At 48.0% G+C, this 25,049-nt stretch overlaps 1 protein-coding gene across 1 annotated transcript in view; it reads left to right on the top strand.

Moving 5' to 3' along the window:
* Positions 1–25,049, top strand: part of ZFAT (zinc finger and AT-hook domain containing) — a 187,258-nt gene that overhangs the window by 84,451 nt on the left and 77,758 nt on the right. Inside the window, exons 8-12 of the mRNA XM_060127706.1 lie at positions 757–844; positions 2,826–2,975; positions 4,677–4,850; positions 22,469–22,557; positions 24,870–24,920. Of these exons, the coding sequence (XP_059983689.1) occupies positions 757–844; positions 2,826–2,975; positions 4,677–4,850; positions 22,469–22,557; positions 24,870–24,920 (552 nt within the window). The remainder of the gene's footprint in view (positions 1–756; positions 845–2,825; positions 2,976–4,676; positions 4,851–22,468; positions 22,558–24,869; positions 24,921–25,049) is intronic.

Raw genomic sequence — 25,049 nt, 5'->3', positions numbered from 1 at the left:
CAACACATGAATCTGTGGGGGCAGAATTTAACCCATAACACCCACCCTCTGAAGAACTGTCTTGTGAAATGGCATTACTCTGAGAGGAAAGGCGGATGAGCAATGGCGTGATCCTTCACAAAAGCTTCTTCCTAACTGAGAACGTGGCACTGCAGGCAGGTGGGTTGACAAGCCAGCAGATGCACAGAGCGAGCCCCTTACCTGCAGCCTGGGTGGGACGTGGCCTTGGAGTGGTCGGAGCCTGGGGTGGGCGTCCGTACCCTCGGGTTCCGACGCTGCCTCTTTCTCGCAGACCTGCGGCTCTTTGCCCTTGGTCTTGGTTTCTTAATCTGTAAAAGCGTAATAATGCCTGTCCTTCAAGAGTAGTCACGAGTCTCAATAAGATAACTTATTTGAACCCCTCACACACACCATGCCTTGAGCACTGGAGGGCAGAATACGTGTCGGGCTGTGGAGCAGCCCTGGTCTGCGTGGTAGACCTCGAGGCCGAGCCCCGCCCTCCCCTGGCCTGGCCACCTCCACAGGTCCGTTGTCTCTAAGGCCCGTCCCTCCCTCCTGAAATGCAGGTGAGGCCATTGCCCCACTGCCCTTGAGCTCCCCGGGCTGTGCGGGGCCAGCTGCGGGCTGCATGCCAGGCGCTGGGAAAGGCGCGCTGTGCATCTAGCTGTGACGGTGATGGTGGTGGTGGTGGTATTTTTCCACAGAGCCTGAGTTTTAAACGAGACAGTCCATTGATTATGCTCTCTTTCTGTTAAGGACAAAAGGAGTTATTCTTGTCCTGTGTGTGAAAAGTCTTTTTCAGAAGATCGACTGATAAAGTCACACATCAAGACCAACCATCCCGGTAAGGTTATGCATCTTAGAGTGGGAGATTGATTTTAAGATGCTTATGTTTATTTTAAGGCACAGCATTATATATCAACTGTATTAAATGGAAATATAAGAGGCAATAAAGATATGAGTAAATTCAAGGGCAAGAATTAACTTTTTTTTAAAGCTCAGGAGTTTATATAATCATGTGCTTCATTTTATCCTTTCATCTGGTCTTCAGATACGTCTGCCCCAGTCTCATGATTCCCCCCACCTTTTGTAAAAAATTTTTCTTAGAGTATAGTTGATTTATAATGTTCTGTTAGTTTCAGGTGTACAGCAAAGTGAGTCATTTATACATATACATATGTCCATTCTTTTTTTTTTTTAGATTCTTTTCCCATATAGGCCATTACAGAGTATTGAGTAGAGTTCCCTGTGCTCCCTTCCCCTTTTAATAGTAACTGTGACTGCCTTTAGATGGGTCACTTACCCAGTGCAGACCCGACACATATTCTACTTCCTTGGCCCCCTTTGTAGGTTCCTGAACCAAGTGACGGTTTACAAGGGGTGTAGGCTCCCTCCCAGGCTGAGGAACCCAGTGAGTTGGAGGGACCATCACCTTTGGTGTCCTCAAGCCCCAAACTCCCTGGGCGTCACATGCCTTGTCACTTTTGTTCTCACTGCCTGGGACCCTGCTCCTTGGTTCTGCCCAGTCAATTCCTGGGTATTCTCGACATCCTCCCTCAGAGCCACCTTGGGGAGCCTTTGGTGGCCCCCCCTCCATGCGGACCATCACGGTGCACTCACCCCTGTACTCTAGGCACTGGTATTCTCCCGCTGCCCAAGAGCCTTGAGGCAGGGCCGCCATCCTTAGCGGCTTGTCCCCAGACCCCCGGTGCCACGTTGCTCGGGGCCCAGGAGTGCAGATGTATGCTGTGTGTGCATAAATGGAGAACAGAGCAGCTAGGTCCGTGTCCCTTTTCTCTTTCTCTTACTTTGTGTCTGCTCCTCCTATTGGGGAACTGACCCACTGATTAAAGATGATACTGGAGAAAAATGAAGAAATAACGGAAGTACGCTAACCCTCATGTTTCTTCTGGGATCGGGGAGCCTCATGGCCTTCCTCCACGTGGGGACACGTGGGTTATGTGATTCTCTGACCGCCCAGTTCTGTCCTCCCCGTGTTAACCCGTGTCCTGTGTAACCTGTGTCCAGTGTGGGCCAGGGATACCCATTTAACCCCTTCAACTTTTGCTTATTATTTTAAATTTTTTATTATGTAAAATTTCAAATGGGTACAGAATACACAGAATAATATAAAGAACAGCCAGGTACCCATAACTCGGCTTCCATAGTTGTCTACGTTTGGTCAAGCTGCTGGCAGAAACTGACCCCCACTTTTTTCCCTCAAATATTCTACGGTATATCCCAACATGATGTGATTTCCCCATAAAAAAGCTTCAGCCTGCATCTCCAACTAACAAGGACTTTTAAAAAACAGAGCTAACACATCACCATTAAAACAGTATTAAAAGTAGTTTCTTATTATCAGTTAGTATTAGTCCATTTAAAGTTTCCTCAGTTGACACAGACTTCCTTTTTACAGTTGGTTTGTTTGAATCGAGTTGTTATGTCACCTAAGTTTCTTGTGTTCTGCAGGACACCCCCAGCCCTGCTTTTTTCCCCATGACGTTAATTTGTTGGGGAAACTGAGTCTCTTTTCCTGAGTGGTTTCACATTCTGCCTTTGTCCTACTGTGGCCTCGTGATACTGTTTCTCCATCCCACACATTTTGTGTTAACAGAAATTTAGCTCTGAGACTCGCTTAGATTCTGGTTTGACTTTTTAGGCAAAAGTCCTATCACGTGACACCACGAGGCACATGGTTAACTCGCCTCCTCAGAGCTGCTGGGGTTGAGCGGAGGTGCAGGTTCTGTCAGGAGGCTCACTGACGTCTAACTTGAACCACAGTTCTTTGGCTGCTTCTAGTTCTCATCCTGCTTTTCTTCTAGAGGTTTCCATGAGCACCATTTCCGAGGTTCTCGGGAGGAGGGTGCAGCTGAAAGGGCTCATTGGAAAGAGAGCCATGAAATGCCCGTATTGTGATTTCTATTTCATGAAGAATGGCTCAGACCTTCAGCGTCATATTTGGGCTCATGAAGGTGAGTATTCCTCCATCAAAATGGAGCCCCTCTGTGATTTTGTGTTTCCTTTGGGAATTCTTTAGGAGGAAGCTATATCTCCACATCCCCTGTGGTTAGAATTTCTTTAGTGTGCTGAGAAATGTGTCCGTCAGCCAGATTTAAAGCATTACTCAGCTGCAGTTGCGGTGCGCAGCGATGTGCATTCTTCACGGCTCCGGTTGGAGCTGTAGTTAAGGCAATCACCACAACTCCTGGGCGGAAAGCAAGCTTCAGGAGAGCAGCAACGGCGCTGGCCTGGTCATGGTGGTAACTCTGGTGGCTGCCTCCCGGGCTCTGGTGGTGGTAGGCGGGGGGTTGGGGGGCAGTTGCTGGTGTCTCGGGTGAAGGAAGGCCAGGAGGACGGCAGAGTCCTCTGATTCCGGCTGGGGAAGACTGGGTGGAGATGAAGCCGGGCGAGGAGGAAGGTAGGCCATGCCTTGGGGTGCTTGCCTGTGAAGGGAGATGTGGGCCGCGCTCTAGGATGCTGGGCAGTTGGAGGTCAGGGTGCTGTTAGGGACGGCGGGGCTGTGCCTCTGCCCCTGGAAGAGGACGCTACTCTCCTGGTGATGAGGCTGGGAGGCCTGGGGCCAGGGAGGGCCCTTCCTGTGAGTTAGGAACCTGCGGTGCTGGTGGCAGGCAAGCAGGACGGCTCCACAGGGAGAAGGAATAAGTATTTTCTACGATCTGGGATCAAGCGAACGGTTCAGTAAAGAGAACAGTAGCTGATGGAGTAGGAACCTGGACACGGCAGGAGGAGCTGGGCCGAAGCCGAGGCTGGGAGCTGCTTTTTCGTTGACCAGCACGCACGTGCCTCCGCTCTGTGCCGCCGGGCACACCCCGCAGCCGCGTTAAAGCCTGGGCTCCTCGACTGCAAGGTCGCAGGTAGTACAGACGAGGGGTGGCCATGCTGGGCTCACTGAAACGTGCCTGTCATACCCCGTGTTCAGGTGCAGGCACAGCTCCCCTCCCCCATCAGCGCGTCGCACCCGGTGGTAAGGGCTCTTTGCCGGTCCATTTCCTCTGGACAGGGAAGGCTGGGTCAGGGCTTCGCGCCTTGAAATCAGCCCTCGGTGTTTACTACAGAGTAGGTCCTCGGTACATGTCTGTGGAACGAAGGAGGAGTAGCCAAAGGGTAAGATGCCCCTGCAGTCGAGCCGTTAGCCCAACAGCGGCGACTAGCGTGGTAAAGCTCTGCTTATTTTGTGAACTGAGATACGCTCTCACGTGTGATCCTGTGCACCTGATCCTGGTGGCTTTTGCAAGGCCCTTGGTTAATTTCTGTCACTTTAACTCAACTCAGGTGAGTAAACGTCTGCTGCTCCAAATGCTCGAGTCTGTGCCCTCAGAGATTCCAGACTGTGGGGAGAGGAGGTGTAAGCTACCCACTGTAAAGTGCTGTGAGCAGTGCAGCAGTAGTGACAGGCAGGATTTGGGTGCGCTGACGGGGAGGCAAGGAATTCTACTGCAGGCCCAGGAGGAAAGGGCTTCCTAGTTGGGAGGCGTAGCACGGGTAGGAGTGTGGCCTGGGGAAGTGTGCGGCGTGTTTAGGGACCAGCATGCACTGCTTTATTCAAAATGGACAAGGAGACGTGTGTGTAGATATGTATACATATATGTTCCTTCTGATACACACATGTATACGTGAATACACGTGTATATCTGTTTTTTCTCCTCCGGTAGGTGTGAAGCCCTTCAAATGTTCTTTGTGTGAGTATGCAACTCGTAGCAAGAGTAACCTCAAGGCTCATATGAACCGTCATAGCACTGAGAAGACCCACCTATGTGACATGTGTGGCAAGAAATTCAAGTCAAAAGGGACATTGAAAAGTCACAAGCTCCTTCACACTGCTGACGGTGAGTGAGTGACCCCACAGGGAGCTTTTCCCCCCGAAAGTGTGGTTGGAATCTTATATCCCGAGTCCAGCGGAAACTGTGGCTGCACCTCGAGCAGGAAGGAGCCTCTGTCTTTGGAACTTCCGTTGCGAAGGAGAGCAGAGTGAGCTCGCCTGCTTCCGTGCTCAGTGCTGGAGCTGTGCTGACCCCACCAGTGCTTGCTAAACACTCGCTGTGTGTGTGTGTGTGTGTGTGCGCGCGCACGCGTGCGCGTGCACTTGTTGGGGGTGGATGTGGAGGGGACGCTCCTTCAGGGAGTAAGGCATCCTCAGGAGGCCTTGATCTGGAAGTTTCAGTCCTGTTCAGCCCTCCATCCCCACCCGAGCCTGATGGTCCTGAGGGGTGGCCGTGACCACACCTGACTTGATGCTTCAAGGGCATGCTCTTTATCATCCAAGCTACCTCAGGGTTCCCGTATTCAGTCCAAAATGAGACTCAGTCTAAAATACAAACAGCATTTGGGCAGGTTTGACCTTGATAAAGTACACCTAAGTGGATTTCAGGTTTCATTCATTCACCAAGAACCACTGACCCAGTTCTTCCTGTGTGCTGCCCTCTGCCTGGGGTACAGGGTCAATAAGGAACAGTTCCTGCTTTCAAGAAATTTCTAGGCTATAGCAGGAGGAAGAGAAGCTTGTGGGCCATGGGGAAGGCGGGCGCTGTGACACGAGGGGCCGGGAGCTCTGGGGAGGAGGGTGTGCGTCTCAGTGACCGGGAAGGTCGCCTTGAGAGGGGCCCGACAGAGAAAGAAAGGCTGAATCACAAAATTATTTTAGGAAGACAGGCAGCCAAACCATAAAAGACCTAATATAACATTTAAAATGTTCCTTTAGACCCCAGTTCTGGGAGGGTCTTGTCAATATCACATGTGATGAGATTAATAAACTATACCAATGAGTTGTTATTTTAGCACAATGATATACAAAACTTGGAGTCCACTATGAAAACTGAAGTGATTTCAACAGAGAGTTTTGATTTCAGAGCGTAGAGGATGATCCAGCCACTAGGTTCTACCTTTATTTTAAGATTGTTCCAGGGGATCTCGTCCTGTGCGCCGTCAGGGAGCTCGAGGGGCTCGGCCGAATGCTCGGCCTGGGATTCATCAGAATTGAGGACCAGGGCTTGCCTCAGGCTGAACCAAAGCCAGAGCCCTGCTGTTCAGACTTAAGCAGTGTGCTGAAAATTTAAAAATCCATAATCAAAGTAATTAAAGATACAATGACAGCAAAGCAGTCGTATCCTGAGTAATGAAAGCATTAAGTCCTGTAATCATTTGTGAATTCTTACACCTCTTCCAGCAATAAGCCTCACTGGTATTTCTTGACATGGTCACACAATATTCGCTGAAATCCCTAATGATACAGCGCCAGTTATGAGAAGCGGCCGTCCCCAGAGCCAGGGAGGTGTGGCGTGTCCACTGGGCTGTGAGGGCAGGTCTGGAGGGCTGGGAAGGGCACTGTGGCCTCGTGCCCGGCTCTGAGAAGATGGGGCACGTGTCTGATCAGGGATCGTGGACAGGCCGTCCTGGGTCATGCAGGGATGGGGTTGGTATAAGTAGTGGTATCACAGCAGGCATCCCAGGGACACTCAGCCTGTCCCGTCTGTCACTTCACTTGCTTCCCTGAGCTCTTCAGCAGGAAGGGGAGTTCAGATGGACAAATATGTGTGTGGAGTCAAAGCAGTAACACGACCTTCCCAAAAGACTTTATGAAATATTTTCTTAACAAAGCAGGAAGTTTGCACTGTTACTCTTCATTTTCTTTCCTGACATTCTTGGGAGGATGAGGTATTTTGTAAAGTCATGTCTTATTTTCAAACACTCTCCAGTCTGTGAAGAAGGGCATCAGTTCTTGGGTGTGACCACCAGGAGGACAGTGGGACAGGGGCATCCTCGTGGGCCAGCTTCTTCCCTACTTGGGCCTCGGTCTTGTTATGCTGCAAAATAAGGACGTGAGACCTTAACGTTTCTTGGGTCTCTTTAGCCTTGATGCTCTGTGATTCTAGGAGGCAAGTGTAATAGAGTGCTTCAGATGTGGAAATGTGCGGTGCAGTGTCATTTTCTCTGGTCTCACTTTGGGGTGACCACTTCTTCCCCAGGCCTGCTGGGACTCCTTTGTGTGTCTGTTTTGACCCTTGCTGTGGTGTCATGCCTTCTCAAAGGCCAGCCTGGTGAGTGGAGTCCTGGGTTGTAGACCAGCTGTTCATCTCCATTGGTGATCTGTTCTGTAACTATAGGCTCTTCTTTTCCTTTTCAGTTTTAAAAAAGCTTTAAACAATTTTAGTTACATCTCTCACCCATTTTTTGGTAGTACTCACATTTTATTTTGCTGACTTCTGAAAGCTTTTTGTATCTCAGTGGTTTGTCATAGTGTGCAAATATTTCCCTCCAACTTACCATTTGCTTCTATGTTTTTAGTGTATCTTTTTATATATAGATGCGAAATAACTTAGCATATTTAAATTGGTCAGTCTCTTCCTTTATGTATTTTCCTATTTCCATTTATTTCTCTATGTTAAAGGAAACCTTCCCCATCTTAGGGGAAAATTCTTTTGTATTTTCTTCAAGTTTTATTTTGTGGGTTTATAACATGTATGAAATTTAATATTCTTGACATTTATTCTGGTGCAAGGTCTGTCATAGGATTCTTTGTTTCTCAACAGTTATCAGTTGACTCAACATATTTATTGAGAAATCAGTCCTTTCCATTTTGTTTTGAAATGCCAGAATTTCTCAAGATGTTGGGTGTATTCTGGGATTTTGGTTTGTTTTGATGATCTTTGCTCTAGTACATTGTTTTGCAAGATACTCTTTTAAAAATTATAATATTATGCATACACATATTATTCCTTTTTCTTCTTTTTTTGTGGACATCTAGTTTTTCTCATTTAATTATTATTTCTTTGGGTAAACTGGACGGCTTCATGAGCTGTTTGACAACAGCTGAAACATGCTTTGAATTCCTCGGGGAAATGTGCTCATACTAGGGGCCTGGCTACATTGATGAGGCTCCCAGCCTGTAACCATAGAGTTAGCTCTTTATTTAGAAGCAGTCATGGCTTTAAAGCCTGCCTGAACTTATTTGGTTTTCCGTGCAGTTGTGTCAGTAATAGTTCAGCAGGTTGCTCCTCAGAGGAGCTGCGTGAAGTAGGCAGAGCTGGCAGGCTTGAGACTCGCGTGCCACTGCCTGGTGGGGTGGCCTCGGCTCAGTGACTCCTCTGAGCCTCAGTCTCCTCCTCAGTGAAGTGGGGATAATTACACCCCCCTCGCCTAGTGGCTGCAAGGTTGGAAGGGCAGGCGCCGCACCCCCCTCGTCTGGGCTTCTTCCCATGCTTCTGGCCGCCCCTCAGTCTCCTTTCCTGGTGCCCCCTCAGCTCTGACCTCTACATCTTGCCAGGCCGCAGGGCTCCATGCGAGAACCCTTCCCTCTGCACCCTCACCCTAGGTGATCCTCTCTGCCTTATGGCTTTACACACCATTTATGTGAAGGCTTCCAAACTTCCATTTCCAGCCCCGTCCTCGCCCCCAGCCTTCAGCTCTGCATCTGCCGCTGCCCACTCAGCATCTGTGCCTGTGTCTGGAAGGCCCCTCAGACTTAGCACGTGCGTCTCCTGTGGTCTAGGGGCCACCAAACTCTCTAAAGACACAGTACATTTTTTAGGTTTTGAGAGCCGCCTAGGGCTTCCGCTGCATATTCTTCTTTGTTTTAGTTAGTTTGTTTGTTTTCACAAACCTTGAAACATGTCAAAGCCATTCTTAATCCCCAGCTGTTACAAAACAGGAAGCAGGCTGCATTCGGCCCGTGGGCCGCAGTTTGCCGACCCCTGCTCTACGCCATCTCAGTAAATGCAGCTCCTTTTCAGGCGCTCGGGTCAGAAACTTCGAGTCACTCACTCCTGACTGTCTTGCTCACACCCTGCAGATGGTCCTCTAGCAAATCCTGTGTGTTCTTGCCTCGACGTGATCCAGAATTCTGCCACTTCTGGGCGTCCTCACGGCTTGGCCGCCGTCCCCTCTTGCCTCTGTTCTTGCAGTAGCATCCCAGCTGCTTTTCCTGCTTCGGCCTTGTCCCCACAGTCAGTCCTGTTGCACGCGCCTCAGAGTAACTGCCAAAATCCTAACCGTGATCTCTCTGACCCCCTCACCCCGCCCCCATCCCTGGCTTCATCTGCGCTGCTCTCTCCAGACGGATCCGTCTCCTCCCTGCTCTGCAGGTCTGCCAGGTTCATGCCCACCTCAGGGTACTTGCCCTCCCCCTGCCTGGTGTGTTCTCCCCACCAGATGCCTGAATGGATACTTCGTTCATGGCCTTCAGGTCCCACTCGAGAGTCCTTCTCTCAGGAAGGCCTTCCCTTGGCTACACTGTGTGTTTATTTATTTATTTTTTATTATTTTTTATTTTTTTACATCTTTATTGGAGTATAATTGCTTTACAATGGTGTGTTAGTTTCTGCTTTATAACAAAGTGAATCAGTTATACATATACATATGTTCTCGTGTCTCTTCCCTCTACACTGTGTGTTTAAAATCTCAGCATTCCACCAGATCATCCCAAATCCCCTCGTGTTTATGTTTTTCTTTTGGCTTATCTTTCTCTAGTGTACTGTATAGTTTTCTTGTTTGTCTTTTTTTTGTCTCTACCGCTGGAACTCTCCCACTAACTTCATACTTTCTTCCATGTTTCTTACTGTTTCTTCTTCGAGCTATCTTTCTCTAATGTGCAATATATATATATTTTTTCATGATTTTCTGTGTCTTCCACTAGACTGTAAGCTCCTCAAGCAGGGAGTTTTGACTTACGCTATTGGTTTTGTTTTGTATCCCCAGCACCTAACAGTGCCTGACTTGCAGTAGGTGCTCCATGAAGTTTTGCTGATTGATGAGTGAAGGAGAATGTAAAGTGCCTTACATAGAGTGGGTGGGACGTAGGAGCGCTCAGGAAGTGCCAGCTCTTTTCTGCGTCTCATCCCCCAGAGGGTTCTAGCAAATCAAATGCTTGTGAGTTAGAGATCTTAGAATACGGTAGAGGGACTCACTGTTAAATGAATCTTCCTGGGTATCTTTTAATGAAGTAAAAAGGAATTGAGTAATTACCCTCTCCTGTACCTGATTGCGAATCTCATTTTTCACTTGTATTGGCTTCTTTAAAGTGATCTATTCCTGTTTATTCATTCCTGTTTCCCAGAGGAGCTCATTACTGTGCCTTAGAAGAGATAGGCCAGAATGGGTGAAGGTTTCTGCTGGAAAGGTTTGCCAGTTGATAATGTACGAAGAGAGATACTGATCTATAAAGGGCCCGATTAAACCCTTTGCATGTATGCCAGCGGGTGCAAGAATTTAACACAGAAATCACGCTGGTAACACATCTCCCCGCTTTTGACTTGAGAGGGTCTAGACACGTGATGTGTGGTCTACAGTTTTATACATGATTCTGCCCACCCAGAGCAGATGAGGGAGGTTAAATGGTGCAGTGCCTTTAGGTTACCTAATCAAACAAGAATTCTCTAATCATGAAATAAAAAGCTCTTTGAAGTTCAGTGCTAATTCCTTTGGGTCCCCTCCTTCTCCCAATCCAACCTGCCCTCATACACTGGAGATAAGAAGTTTTCTGGTAAAATTTACAAAGAGGAATTATCCAAGCTTCAAGCACTCTTGTGTGTGTAATAACTGGACAAGTGGAGAGCTGAATGTGGAAATTAGGTCTGAGTGGAGGAAGTACCACTTTTTCCCTTGCTTCTTCGATTTATAATAAGAGATCCCATGGCTACACATTGAAATATTCTAGGAGATGTAAGTATGGAGTTTCCTCTGAAAAACACAGTCACTCTAGCATAGAGTAGCTGCACTCATCCATAGTCTTTTTACTTCTATAAACATACACTCTAGAACCAAGAAGTTAAAAGAAAATGGTACCTGAGCAGCCAGATGGTTGATCTTACCAGGTTCATTCACTAGGCTTCAGTGAGACTGGTCTCGTCCCTCTTAGCCTTCCTCCAACTTACTCCTGGAGAAAAGGTCGAGGGTCAGGGGTGGGAGAGGGGCAACAGCAGTGAACACAGTAGGTTTCCGTGGCTTATCTTCACGGGCTGGTGTCTGGCTGATGGGCAGGAGAGGGGAGGGCTGACTTTAGGACCCAGGAGTCCCAGTTTCTGTGTGCACCCTGTCTGGGGCCACCTGAAGCTCTTCTTCTGAGGTTTTTATAAACCATAAGAATATATTAACACATATATGTGGAATCTAGAAAAATGGTACAGATGAACCTATTTGCAGGGCAGGAATAAAGAGGCAGATGTAGAAAACAGACATGTGGACACAGTGGGGGAAGAGGAGGGTGGGACGAATTGGGAGATTAGGATTGACAGAAATACACCACCATGTGTAAAACAGATAGCTAGTGGGAACCTGCTGTATAGCACAGGGAGCTCAGCTCGGTGCTCTGTGATGATCTAGGTGGGTGGGATGGGGGAGGGGTGGGAGGGAGGTCCAAGAGGGAGGGGATATATATATATACATAGAGCTGATTCACTTCGTTGCACAGCAGAAACTAACACAACATTGTAAAGCAAAAATACTCCAATTAAAAAAAAAGAATAACTGAGCTCATACTAGAAAATGAAGTGTACAGCTTACTGAACAGTTAGCTTAGACTAATACACAGATTAACTGTGGAATAAGGCTTGGTTACCTACAACCTCACCTGGGTAGAGGGGTCTCGGCTGCACATACCTGGCACAGAGACTCTAATTTAATCCTTTCTGGTGCCTTGCTCTTTCCTGGTCTTTTATCGAGCTCTGCCTTCTGTTTCTTTCTCTGTCTAATGCTGATCCATTCCTCCTTGTATCAAAACTGATGTACTAATTACAGAGAATCATCCGTCCCTAAGCTGCTTCAAGTTCAGCCGTTAAAGTACAGAGACTTCTTAAACTGCCTGTTTACCGCTGCAGCTACTTCTGTTCTGAGTTGCCGTCGCACAAATGACTGCAGATGCCAGAACTGCGAAGATGCATGTGTGCTTTGCAAAACACCTGCTGCCAGATGCCTGTTATGCTTCCTGCAGGGTGCTCTGCTCACTTTAGGCGGCAGACCCGTGTGTAACAGGCTATGTAGAGAGGCAGTACGGCAGAGTGAGTAAAACCTTGTGCTCACGGGGGCAGTCCCAGGTCGGAACCACTTCCTGTCCGAATGACCTTGAACAGGTGCTCTCTCATCCCTATTTGTAACATGGGGGTGATGAAGTTTCCTGTGTATGGGGATGTATTAGTTTCCTGTGGCTGCTGTAACAAGCTACCACAAGTTTAGTGGCTTAAAACAACACAGATTTATTATGTGACAGCTCTGGAGGTCAGAAGTCTAAAATCAAGCTGTCAGCAGGGCTGCATTGCTCCTGGAGGCCCCAGGGGAGAATCTGTTTCTGTAACCTCTCTGGCTTCTAGAGGCTGCCTGTATCCTTTGGCTTACGAGCACGCCCTTCATCTCAAAGCCAGCACCATCGTTCTCACCCCCCTCTCTCTCCCTCTGTTGTTTTCATCACATCTCCTCTTGGAGTCTGAACCCCCTGCCTCTCTCTTGTAAGGACCCTTGTGATTTCATTGGGCCCACCTGGATAATCCAGGCTCATCTCCTATCTCAAGATCTTTAACTTGAGCACATCTGCAAAATCCCTTTTACATATGACGTAATGTTTATAGGTCCTGGGGTTTAGGACCTGGGTATTTTGGGGGGAGGGCATTATCAGCTTACCGCAGTGGGGTTCTGGGGAGGTGTATTGGGTTCACATTGAGTGTGGGTTCATTCTAAGAGGTGTACGTATACCTGCTCCGTTAGGGATCGGTATTCTCATGTTCCCAGCCACTCTCGACACAGTGTACAAATGAATATTTATGGTGATTAATCTACATCGTCTGTGTCATTTAGGAAAGATCAAATTACTCTTCTCTCAAATATTCCTTCTTTAGGAAGGCACAGTGCAAGAGTTAATATTTAAAGAGTATCAGTGTTGCAAAGGGTAAAGGCAGTTTTCTGAAAAATTTGCTTATGCAAAATACCACCTTTTTCAGTAAGACTGGATAAACAGTCATAAGAAGGCATTTTCACTTTTATGCCTCCAGATATTATGAGTAATAGTTCATACTTATGCAGATTTCTTTCTTTAAATATTTTAGCGTTCCTTCAAGTTTGAGGTACACATGAAGTTTGATTTGGCAGGAGTTATTTAATTTAGCAGATATTCCAAACATGCTGCCTTAAAACAGAGGTTTTCCATCACTGTCTTTCTTTGGTTTCTGATGGAATCCAAATGCCAGAAGACAAGGGGACAGTTTTATTTTCTTCTGACGGTTTAAGATTTTTCTGCCACTCCATTGGGCCCTGGCTTTATATAGAGCTCTTTTTAAAGAAACTAAGCATCTGGGACCATCCTCGGGGAAACTCACTGAGCAGATGAGGGTGCAGAGGAAACAAAGGAAGCCAGCAGGTGGTGTATGCTACCCTTTTTTTAAAGCTTTTTTCCAGTTTTATTGAAATACAGCTCATATATAATGTATTAGCTTAAGGTGTACAACATAATGATTTGATATATGTATATATTGTGGAGTGACTCTACCACAATAAGTTTAGTTAACATCCATCACCTAGTTAAAATTTCTTTCTTGTGATGATTAAGTATTTTTTAATTTTATTGAATATATTTGACATACAACATTAGGTAAATGTAAGGTGTATAACATGTTGCTTTGATGCATTTATATATTGTATCAATAACATGATTGCCATTGCAGTGATACCTATCTCATTACATAGCTGTAGTATAGTATTGTTGGCTATATTCATTATACTGTGTGTTAGATCACTATGGTGGTACTTCCCTGGTGGTCCAGCAGTTAAGACTCTGTGCTTCCACTGCAGGGGGCGTGGGTTCGATCCCTGGCCAGGGAACTAAGATCCCACATGCTGTGTAGTGCAGCCAAAAAGTAAAAAAAGCATCACTATGGCATATGTACTACTTGTTGCAAGTTTGTACCCTTAAATAACATCAGTTTTTATCCCTCCCTCCTTCTCTCCCTCATCCCCATTAACCAGTATTTTACTCTTTGCTTTTGATTTTTTAGATTCCACGTATAAGTGATATCATACAGTACTTGTTTTTCTCTGTCTGACTTATCTCACTTAGCATCATGTGCTCAAGGTCCATCCATATTGTTGGAAATGGAGGATATTGTCCTTTCTCACGGCCAAATAATATTCCAGTGTGTGTGTGTGTGTGTGTGTGTGCGCGCGCGCGTGCACACCACATGTTTTTTATCCATTCATCTGTTGATGGGCATTTAAGTTGTTTCCGTATCTTGCCTATTGTGAATAATGCTTCAGTAAATGTGGGAATGCATATATCTCATTGAAATCCCATTTTCATTTCCTTTGGGTATATACTAGTAGTGGAATTGCTGGATCATACGGTAGGTCAGTTTCTAATTTTCTGAGAAACCCCGTATTATTTTCCATTGTGGTTGGACCAGTTTAGATTCCCGACAACAGTGTATGTGTTCCCTTTTCACCACATCCTCGCCAAGGTGCTGTGCATTTTCTAAGTGCTGGTCACGAGGCTGGGGGCTTTGTATATCCTGGAGTGAGCACCCCACGCGGCTGCCAGCAGGCGAGGACGTCTAGTTTTAGGAGCGGAGCGCATCTCCTCTACTCAGGAGGATCTCCTGCTTGAGCACAGGGGCCTCAGCCAGGCAGGGGCTCCACTGCCCCCTCCGCAGCCCCGTGCTCTTGCACAGTCACCTTTCCTTCCAGAGCAGAAGGAAATTTAGTAGGAAGGGCAGTCCTAACCCTCCCAGGGTTGGGGGCACCTCTCGATGTCTAACCCAAGGCAGTATAACAGGGACTTCTGTTCCTTTTCTCCCCCATCCCACCTCCAAATCCTGTCCCCTCTACCTGGCAGGACAAGCTGAGTAGATTTCTGCCTAAGACCTGAGTCAAGGGCTGAGCTCAGGATTGCCTGCCTCCAGACCCTGGGCTTTTTCTGGTGGTACCTGATTTAGCCAGCATCCCACTGCCAGGCGCAGCCAGTGTCCACAGGTCAGAGATCAGCTTTGTTCCGTCAGCCAGTTGGCCATGAAGCACTGGCTGAAGAGCTCAAGTTAGAGAAACAGAATCCTCCCAGAGGAAACTTGAAAACGGAGATTCTGCAAAGATGGTACCTCACCTATTGAGGGATGAACAGAAGTAGTGGAGGTGACATTTATACCGCCCCCCCCCCCCGATCTCCCATCTTTGAACGGGAGTTGCACCATCACACATTTTGAGGAAAATAGGAGCTGCTGGTGAAACATCGTGTTTCCAGAACGGGCAACAATATCCACAGTGGAAATCTCCAGCAAACCCAGCACTCGGAAAGATGCCTGATGGGAAAGCACAGGTGCAGAGATTGCCGATTGTGTCTTTTTTCTTACCACCTGCAGCAGCAGCCAGGGTCATTCACACACTGCCATGCAGTCCTCAGACTTTATCCTTGAACTACCCGTCACATCTTTTCTTTCCTTAACTAATTTGGTGCCAGTTCCTGAGCCCCTTCTGGGGAAGGTAGCCTGACTGTTTCGTTCTTGTACTGTTGTTGTTTTTTTCACGTTTTTAAAGTTAAAGTATCACACACATACAAAAAATGCATAATTGGTAAGTGTTCCACTCAGTGGATTATCACAAAGGAAGCACAGCGTGTAACCACATCCTAGGATGAGACACGAACATTGCCAGCCCCTCAGGAGCCCTCCTCACCCATCCCCCCAGCTGTTCCCCTTCACTACTCCTCAAGGTAGCTACTACCCAGACTTCTAACACCGGAAGGTGATCTGTCCTGTCTTTGAACTTCGTATAAACTGATTCATATAAACATGCTCTTCTGTGTCTGGCTTTTTCCTTTGCACGTTAAATTTGTAAGGTTCATCTGGGTTGTTGTGATTTTGACGTTTAACCTCTGGGCCTCTGGATCAAATAAAAATTTCATAAGTAACTGAGATTCTAAATTCTGTAGTTTGTAACGGGGAAGACTTTGTACCTTCAATTAGCTTTTCTCATTGTGCCGGTGTTTTTGCAGTAAGCTTGGAGTGCTTCCCTCAAAAGAGTGTTTCTCCAGAGGGTGGCGTGGCTCTGCTTTCTTTTGTTCTCCTTACTGACGAGGATTGGCTCAGAATGACTTCTGACTGTTTAGAAAGGTTCAATCCTAACTCAGAAGACAAGAAATGACCACCCTGAGATGATTCACAAAATTAGGCCGCTGTCTTTTCTGTGCAAAGAGGAGGGGCAGAGATGCCTCAGTCAGTGTACAGCTAGTCAAGGCTGGCCGGTGTTTTAAAGACAGTGCACTCTTTTGAGCTTCAAGTTTGGGAACCACTGATATCACTTTATTGTTCCACATTGAAAGACCCGTCTTCTGGACTGTGGGCAATAGCAAATGGGATCCAACATCCCAGCCTTTCAAAGATGGGTGCTAATTTACCAGAAATGCTTTTCTGTTACACAGAAAACATTAAAACCACAGTCACAAAAATCTAACCCCTTCCTACAAGTATGCCCACAATTCTGTCACACAACAAATGAATTATTCTTTAAAAAATTTTTTTCAACCTTTATTCCTGTTCAGATGGAATGATTACATAGTTGTGATTAAAGGATAAATATCATTCTTTTAGCTTTAAAATTACTATTAGTTTTTGTTGCTGTAGAGTCCATGAATAATACATTTAAGAGGTGCATAATGTTCCATTAAGGTGGTGATCCATGAGTTACGTAACCATTCTCTTATTTTGGGGCAATGTATTGTTTTCTTTTTTCCTCCCGTTATTACAGCTTATGTTGCAGGGAATGCTTTCTTGCATTAATTAATTAATGCAAGAATTAATTCCTTAGGACACATTTCCAGGAGCAGGGTGGCTCTTTCGTTTTGGTGGTTTGAATCACTCATTGCACGGCCAGCTTACTTTTCAAAAAAATTGTACCAGAAACATGACAGTGTTCTCACTGAACTCTTTCATTTTTGCATGATATTAAACAAGTTCAGTTTCTTAGTTTAATGGATATCAGACCTTACCATTTTATTATACTTTTTAGGGATTTGATAATCATGAAATCGATCAGGTGAATTAGAGGATTAGCTGGATTACAAGAGTAACCTGCATGAGGAATTTGTAACATTGACGGGTTCATAGCGCTGTGTGCAAGTGTTTGCTGTCATTGGACTTCTTTTGATTAATTAAGTCGGATTTAATCCTCTCTTGAGTGCATTGTTTGTTCGTGTCCTTTTTTATGTCTTTGCCTTGAGGGGTCTTGGCGTTTTATATTCATGCACCCACTGATTCATTCAACAGCTGTATTTGCTGGGACTCTTGCTTGCCATTGTCAGAAACTCATTTGAGGTCACTGAAACAGAAAAGGGACGTTTATTATATCCTACAGAGACAGCGATCCTTGCGTTTTCCGTTGCTTCTTCACAGGACTGTCCTCACCTCCTCTAACTGTGGCTGGACCCCGTCGACCTCTCACCTTCACTTGACCACAGAGGCCTTCCCTGCTGCCTCAGCCCTGTGGCCACACCCTGTCCCGGCCTCCTCACCCTCCACGGCCCCGTCCGTTTCCCCCATAGCCCATTGTGATTTGTAGTGATTTATTTGCTTCTTGTCCTTATAGGCTGTGAGCTCCATGAGGGCAAGGGCTCCGCTGTCTGCCCGCTGCTGTGCTCAGGGGTCCGGCCTGGTCCCCGCACACAGTGGCCCCTCAGGGAGTGCTTGCTGAGTGGATGTCTTCGTCACTCACCTTTGCTCATCTCTGCCTCCTTGTTCTGACGTTCTGTCTCCGTCTCCCTTTGCAGACTGGTTTGTGTTCTTATTTCATCCACAGATTGAAAATATAATGACCAATAGCTTCTGAGTTACATGCTTCAGATCCCGACAGTTCAGATTCCTGGCTCAGCTTGGGTCACTGGTCCACAGCGGTCCCATCACCTGTGGCTGGGAGGGCAGGGATGGTGGACAGGGCCGTATACAAGGCTCTGGTGGTGCCCTGTGTGATGGTGGTGGCTGTGGGGAGGGAGAGGGCACATGGCTGAGCAGACATCCTGCTGGGACGGCCCCGTGACTTGCTGCTAGCCTCATAGCTGGCATGCTCTCGCTGCCGGGCACAAGGATGTGGAATGAGAAGTCTACTGTCCCTGTCCCCAAAGTACCTGCAGCCCACCGAGGGTGCCAGGTGGACCAACCAGCGATGAACTGGTGAGCCACTTGGAATTAGGCACTTCGGATACAGCAGCGGGTAGTACGAACAACAACCAAAGCAGAAACGAAACACCCCACTGTCATGAAGCTGAACGAGAAACAAGATAAATCAATAAAATAGGGGGTATATTACAGTTGAGATATGAAGAAATATCTTAAATATTGAGAAAATTGAGATATGAAAATATGAATGTGAAACGGTTCAGTTTCAATATGAAAATGTTACAAGATGAGGGATGTCACAAATGAATCAGTAAAGGAAGATGGGGATGGTCATGGAAGAGAAACCAGCCAGCAGAGCATGGAAGGAAGGGCACCCCAGGCCCCAGAGCAGCAAGTGCAAAGGCCCGGAGGTGGCGTGAGTGTGCTATGTCCCTGGGGTGGAGAGAGGGGGGCGAGGGTCACGGCTGAGCACAGGAGGTAACGGGGAGGGTCCCATCAGCCATTGCCAGGTGGTCACGGCTTGCTGTGGGTGGAGACAAGGCCAGAGCAGTTGCTGGGGGCAGGGTGCAGAAAGCCTTCTGTGAACTCTTTGATATTATGTTACTTACATGTTATCATTTTCCTTTCTCTGTTTGTATTCTTTCTATTTTAAGGAATATTATCTCAGGCTGGCTTAACTGGACCTATCCTTGGATTGTCCCCGAGCGTGTCAGGGAGGTCAAAACACTAGGATTTGAGGGGTGCTGCCCCAGTGGCCGTGGCAGAGCAGGACCCGCTGCTGGGTCACCTGCACACACCCTCAGCCTCTTCTCTCAGGGGACCGCTTTTCGGGTGCTTGCCGCCCAGAGTCTGAGCCCATCCTGGCAGCAGGCAGAGGTTGCCTCCCCGTTTTTCTAGTGGGGACACACTGAGCAGCAGGGAGGAATGAACCCCGGGCCTCACAGGTGAGCTGGCCGGGGCTGCAGGAGAGCGCCCCTCCACTGCCACACTGGTGCTTCCCGCGGCCGCCACCCTGCGGGACCAGGCTTTATGCGTGTGGTTCATATGTGCCCCTTTTGCTGTTGGAAATTCTTTGTTCCCTTTGGGGAAATCATGCCGTGTCCTTCTTAGCCAAGAGGATTCTTACGGAGCCGAGTCAGAGCTTTGGGGTCCAAATCCAGGCTCTGCCACCGACTGCTTCACAACCTGGCAAGTTGCTCAGCTTCGTGTTCCTAGTCCCTCATCCATAAGAGGGGTGCCCTGCCTTGCCTCCCCAGGTTCTGGGCAGCGCGAGGAGATCAGACACGCCATGTCCTGGCACAGCTGCTGACGGCCAGCAGCTCGCTACGTAGAGCTAGCCGGGCGCATTGTGTGCAAAATGAATTAAGCTTTTTAAAACGTCCACCTCATTTTTTCTTTGTCATCATTCCCTTCTTTTCCTGGGCTGCTCTATGACTCACATCCAATACAGCCATTTGCTGTGCACCTACCAGCCCTTTGAGGTCACTCTAACCTCGGGTAAATACTGCGTTTTCTAGACAATTCTCCCTGTGATTCTCAGGAGTATCTTGATAGAAAACAGTCTGATAGTCTCAAATCATTACATTTTTATGAGTAGTCATGCATCTCTATTGCATTATTTTAATTAGGCAGCAAAAGATTATGTCAAGCGCTCTCCCAGCCTGTTCGGTGGGGGGGCGTCATTGGTCGCTGAAAACATTTGTAATATTTATTGCCTGCGCTCTGACGCCTCATAAGGGATGGCTTTTAAGAGCTGCCTTCTTTCCTTGTCTCTGGCGAGCCCCGGGAGTATATTCATAAAAGGTTGACTGTGGACCTCAAACGAGGTGATGCCATTTATTCATTTCAGGCACTAATCATTTTTAGCTTAATCTCCTACTCTTTGATCCAAGTGTATTGGTAGTGAGTGAAAATACCTATCAACGTGGATATCAGCTTTCCTGCCTGCGTGGTGCCAGTGGGGAACCTAGACACCATTCTGCTCAGGCTGCCTGGCACAGTCATGATGTATTTAGGCGAGCCACACACCAGTGGAGAAGTATGGGTGTCCGAGTTTATACACGAGATGTGTAGCTATGCATAGCCCTTCTGTTTGAAAAAGATGGTACTGTGTTCAAGGGAAGGTGTTAACTGCGCTCTGATTATGACTTTTCTGCCTTACACATGAAAAAGTGTTCCTCATACTTTGGACTTGCAGAATTAGTGGAATCTAGAGTTTGGGGGTCCTTCGCCTGGAATGATAGGTACAATTGCAGTATTAACATGTTTATATTATTGTTTCCCTTTTGCTGCTGCTATTGAGAGCATTGGTCAAGTAAGATGTACAAAGTTTCCTTTTTGCTTCTTGCCCAGCTCAGTTCAGTAGAATGCACAGAATATGTTCAGTGTGTGCCAGGCGCTCAGGCAGTAGGAGTGCCAAGATGACTTCAGACATGGTTCCTGCCGATGGGAGGCCAATGGCAGGTCATGACCGTGCTGCAGGGCCAGGGCGTGGACAGAGTGTGTGAGAGTGTGTGTGGGAGCTTCAGGGGGCTGGCTCTTAGCCGGCTTGTACCAGAGATGTTGTTCAACTGGAGTTTTGAGTTAAAGTGAAGAATGACCACATGCCAAGAGACAGTGCATCTCAGGCATGGAAGATGTTAGCAGAGGCTCAGGGTTCTTGGACTGCAAAGGCAAAACAGGAAGTCAGAGAGAGGGATCGGGGGGAGAGTTACTTTGATTTTGGGTGCCTTCCATGCCATGCTTTGGAACTTCACCTTTGATCTGTATTTGGAGTCATTGGTGGGCTGTGCAGCAAGGGCTGTGGACGAGTTTGTGTGTTAGATCAAGGATGGAGGATGGGGCATCAGGATGGATGGATGATGGATGGAGGGGGGGCAGTGGGTGGGTGATAGATGGATGGGAGGGTTGCCTGAAAGAAAGGAAACCAATTCATTTGAGCAATGGCTTTTGCCGTTGTCCAGGAAAGAAATGAGGAGGGCCTTAACCAGTGTGGAGGTTTTAGAAACAGAGAGAAATAGAAAAATACTGGGAGTTGAAGTCAGGTGCTAAAAAAATAAGGTGAGTGAAGTTGGGGTCATGGAGATGTTGAGGAAGGCTACTGGGTCTCTGACTTAGGTGATCAGGTGGGTGATAAACTAGGAATGCTGGAGGTGGAACCCATGTGATGGGTGAGGCAAAGAGTCCAAATTAGGACATTTGGGACAGCTAAGCAGTAGTCCAGCAGACAGTTGAAAACTCAAATCTCAAGTTTAGGGAAGGGTAGAAGGTGTAAAAGTATGCGTAGAAGGTGTAGATTTTGACCTCAAAGGTTTACATGCAAGGATGCCTGTAGAAGAAGAGCGGGTATGTGGGCTGGAGCAGTCTGGGACCTCAGTGTGAAAAAGCTGTAGATGGGAGAGTGTTTCCGGGATACACAGAACGAATAGAGAGGCACGGAGAGGCAGTAGTGGCGTGGCGTCAGAGGAGCAGAGGGTTTCCCAAGCGCGGTGTTAGCAGAGCCACGTGCGGTAGAGTCCTGTCAAATAAGGACTGAAGTCTGCCATTGGCTTGGCGTCATGGAGGTCCCTGGTTACCTTGGCGAGACAGGTTATGGGGCAAGCTGGTGTCACCTGCCAGTTTTGGGGTGGGCTCAGGAGTGGCTAGAAAAGGAGCATGGAGGCTGCAGAGGTGGACAGCTTTTTCACCCAGCTCGTCTGGGAAGGAAAGGTATGAGAGGTTCCCAGAGGGAGCCAGTGTTTCTGTGGCACCACGTGCAGTGACTGTGGTCATTGCTGCCTCCGGAGGCTTAGAGCCATTAGAAGCTGCGTGGTGAGCATCGCTGCTGTGAGAAGTGGGCCATATTTTTATTTGGTTGCACGTTTGTATTATTGCAAGTTGAGGTTTTATTTTTGCTCCTCAGGGGTAAAAAATGTAGCCTGCCCCATATATCCATTGATTTAACATGTGGGCTTGTTTATCACATTACTGAATGTTTATAAATTACTGAAACGTTAATCCTCTCAAAAGACCCACGTTTCACACTTCTCTGTCGTTTTCTCTCTAGCATCTCCTGAAATCTGCCTTTTAACACTCTACGAGTTCCAAAACACAGATCTCTTCTCTTGCTGAAGGGCATTCTGCAGGTGCTGTTGGCTCTCGGGATGGCGTCCACACTCCTAGGGAGACACTGAGGCCCCTGGCATCCGGCCCCCCAGCCTCCCCTGGGCTAGACGGAGCATACTGCCTTGCGGCTGTGCACTTCCTTGCCAGTTCCCCCTGACGTTCTGGACACCCCCGACGGCACGGGGCCTCTTCGTGCCTTCATGCACGCTCCACTCACACGCAGGGGCTGCGAGCCTGACAGTGCTCACCTTCTTCTCCCTTCTTTTCAGGGAAGCAGTTCAAGTGCACGGTGTGTGACTACACAGCAGCCCAGAAGCCACAGCTGCTGCGGCACATGGAGCAGCACGCCTCCTTCAAGGTAAGTGGGCTCGGCGCTGGAGCGGGTATTCAAGTTGGAAGCGCACCGCTCTTCAAAATAAAGACGGAGGGAACCTCCTTTCATTGTTTTGGAGCGTCCCCTTCCCTTCTGGGCCTGCTCAGACAGTGCACCTGGAGTCTGGGGCGTGGCTCGGCTGACTGCATGCCCTCTCCTTCTGCAAGTGTAGCGCTTCTCTGTACTTTGGGGACCAAGTCCAGGAACAGAGTGTAAGAGGACACAGACTAGAGAAAGGCACCCTCTCCCTGTAAAAAATTGGAGTGATTTAGAGCAAAGAGTACGTGCTTTAAGGACAAGTGTGTGCTGTCAGATCCTGGATTGTCTCAGGTGAACCCCTGATACGGCAGGTGTGATGATGCCCGGTTGGCAGGCGCTTGTAAGAGCTGGAAATGGCGCTCATGTGCCCGCCACGGTGCTAGCGTGTAACAGGGGCTCGGGAGACCGTGGCTTTCCTTATTCTTTTAATACGTCCAGTTGATGTCTCTTTCATGTAGATGGTAATATCCCCTTGGCCACTGCTTATGGTGCAGTTATTGACAGCAAGAACTCTGGTCCAGTGAATTTGTTTAATAATAAATTCTGCTCAGCCCTCAGCAACTGGACCCTTAAAATCGATGCTCTTGCTGCTGGCCCGTGCATGTGAAGGTGGGAACATGATGCTCTGAGATGTTTGTTGAAATCGTGTCCACTGCTAAGTCCCAGAGGGTGGTAGGCAGAACGTGGAAGGACCCTGGGCCACCACACTCAGAGATGCATTTATATTTATTGAGCATCTACTGTGTCACTGCACTGTGCCAGGAGCTTCACCCCCCTCAACTCTGATCTCCACACAGTAGATATCATTGCCCGGATTGGACAGCTGAACAACCTGCATCTCACATAAGTTAAGTGACCCCCACGAATCTTTCCTCGATGCCCATATCCACGGGCTTCAGTCGCCGTTATAATAGTGGCCAGCCTATGCCGTCTGTCACCCCTTCTGAGGTACGAGGACCCTCCCTGATGACAAGCTCATCTGATGCTCAGAACAGCCTTGGGATGAAGTGACTTGAAGCCTCATGATCTCTCCTCTTGTAGTTAAGAAACCAGGTGGCTCGGGGGGGATGAGGGCTCATGTGCTTTGACTATCCAGGAGGTGAGGGAATGAGAGCTGGGGCTTTGCCTCCGAGCCCTAGGTCTGAGCGTCTCTTACCAGATCTTCTCAGTCCCTCACTGACGGCAGAAAGGGGGCAGTTGGGGAACCTGAGGCTGCTGTGCCTGTCGCTTCTGTAGCTGCTTTCAGGTCTGCACTGAACACGAGTTTCTCAGGTGAGACCCACGCGTCACCCAGCAGGAGTGCTAAGTGTCTCAACTGGGATGTTCCATGTTTGCATACTTTGCACATAATTAAAATTAAGAGCTTAATGTCGCATCCCACCTCTCATAGATGTGTTTCTCTGGGGGACTCTGGATTTTCTTAGACTAGCGCAATTGTAGGACTAGAGGATGCAGAGTTAGGGCAACTCTCACTTTATAGATGAGAAATGCAGACCCAGGGAGGTTGATTTCTGTCCTCGCTGTTTCAGAATCGGAGCTAGACTTCTCATTCATTCCTCAGTTTCCGTGTGGAGCATCTTCCCTTCCTAACCAGACACAGCAGACAGTCTCTCTGCCCTGAAGTCCTCATTGACTTGTTCCTCAGATTTGTGGAATCTTTGGTTTGTGTGCAGAAGTGCATTTGGGGGTGATTTGATTGAAGGTGTCCCTCTCACGTGTGGTTCTCAGCTTTTTCCTGCCATCACACGGTTGTACTCTGGGGCCTCGGGAGCCCGACTAAGCTGGGCCCTGGGTCGTGGCCGGTTTCCCACGGCCTCTCCGTGGATGTAGGGGTCCCCCTGCTGAGCGGTGCCCCAGCTGCGGATGAGATTCAACCTGAATGAGAACCACTAATTCAGCCCTGGGCTTCTCCCTTCCTCCAGATCGGGATGCTCTTCTTGTACACATGCGTGTAAGTCGTGCTTCTCGGTTAACTGGGGCTGATGAGGCAAAATGAAATTGATTCCTGCCAGCCACCCTCATCCTAACTGTAATTGCCCTTTCCCTTTCCTCTCTGTCCACCCCTGTAGTAGTTTTCCATTACTGTTGTGATAAATTACTCCAGCTTTGTAACTTAAACAGCACAAGTTTATTGTCTTATAGTTCTGTGGTTCAGAATTCCAGCACAGGTCGCACTGAGCTAACACGCAGGTGACGTGTTCTTTCTGGAGAGGCTCTAAGAGAAAATCCATTTCCTTGCTCTTCTCTGGCTCCTACAGGCCGTCCACACTCCTCGGCTCGTGGCCCCTTCGTCTTGTCTTCAAAGCCAGGTGAGCATCCCTCATCTCTCTCCTCCTCTGACTCTCCTCTTCTGCTTTCCTCTTCCAGTTTGAACGGACCCTGTGATTACAGCACACCCACTTGGATAACCCAGGACAATGTCCTTATCTTAAAGTCAG

The sequence above is a fragment of the Lagenorhynchus albirostris genome, chromosome 17 (genome assembly GCF_949774975.1).
Source record: "Lagenorhynchus albirostris chromosome 17, mLagAlb1.1, whole genome shotgun sequence".
Taxonomy (NCBI): Eukaryota; Metazoa; Chordata; class Mammalia; order Artiodactyla; family Delphinidae; genus Lagenorhynchus; species Lagenorhynchus albirostris.
Note: the sequence above shows the minus strand (reverse complement) of the source record. Positions and strands in the feature narration are given on the sequence as shown.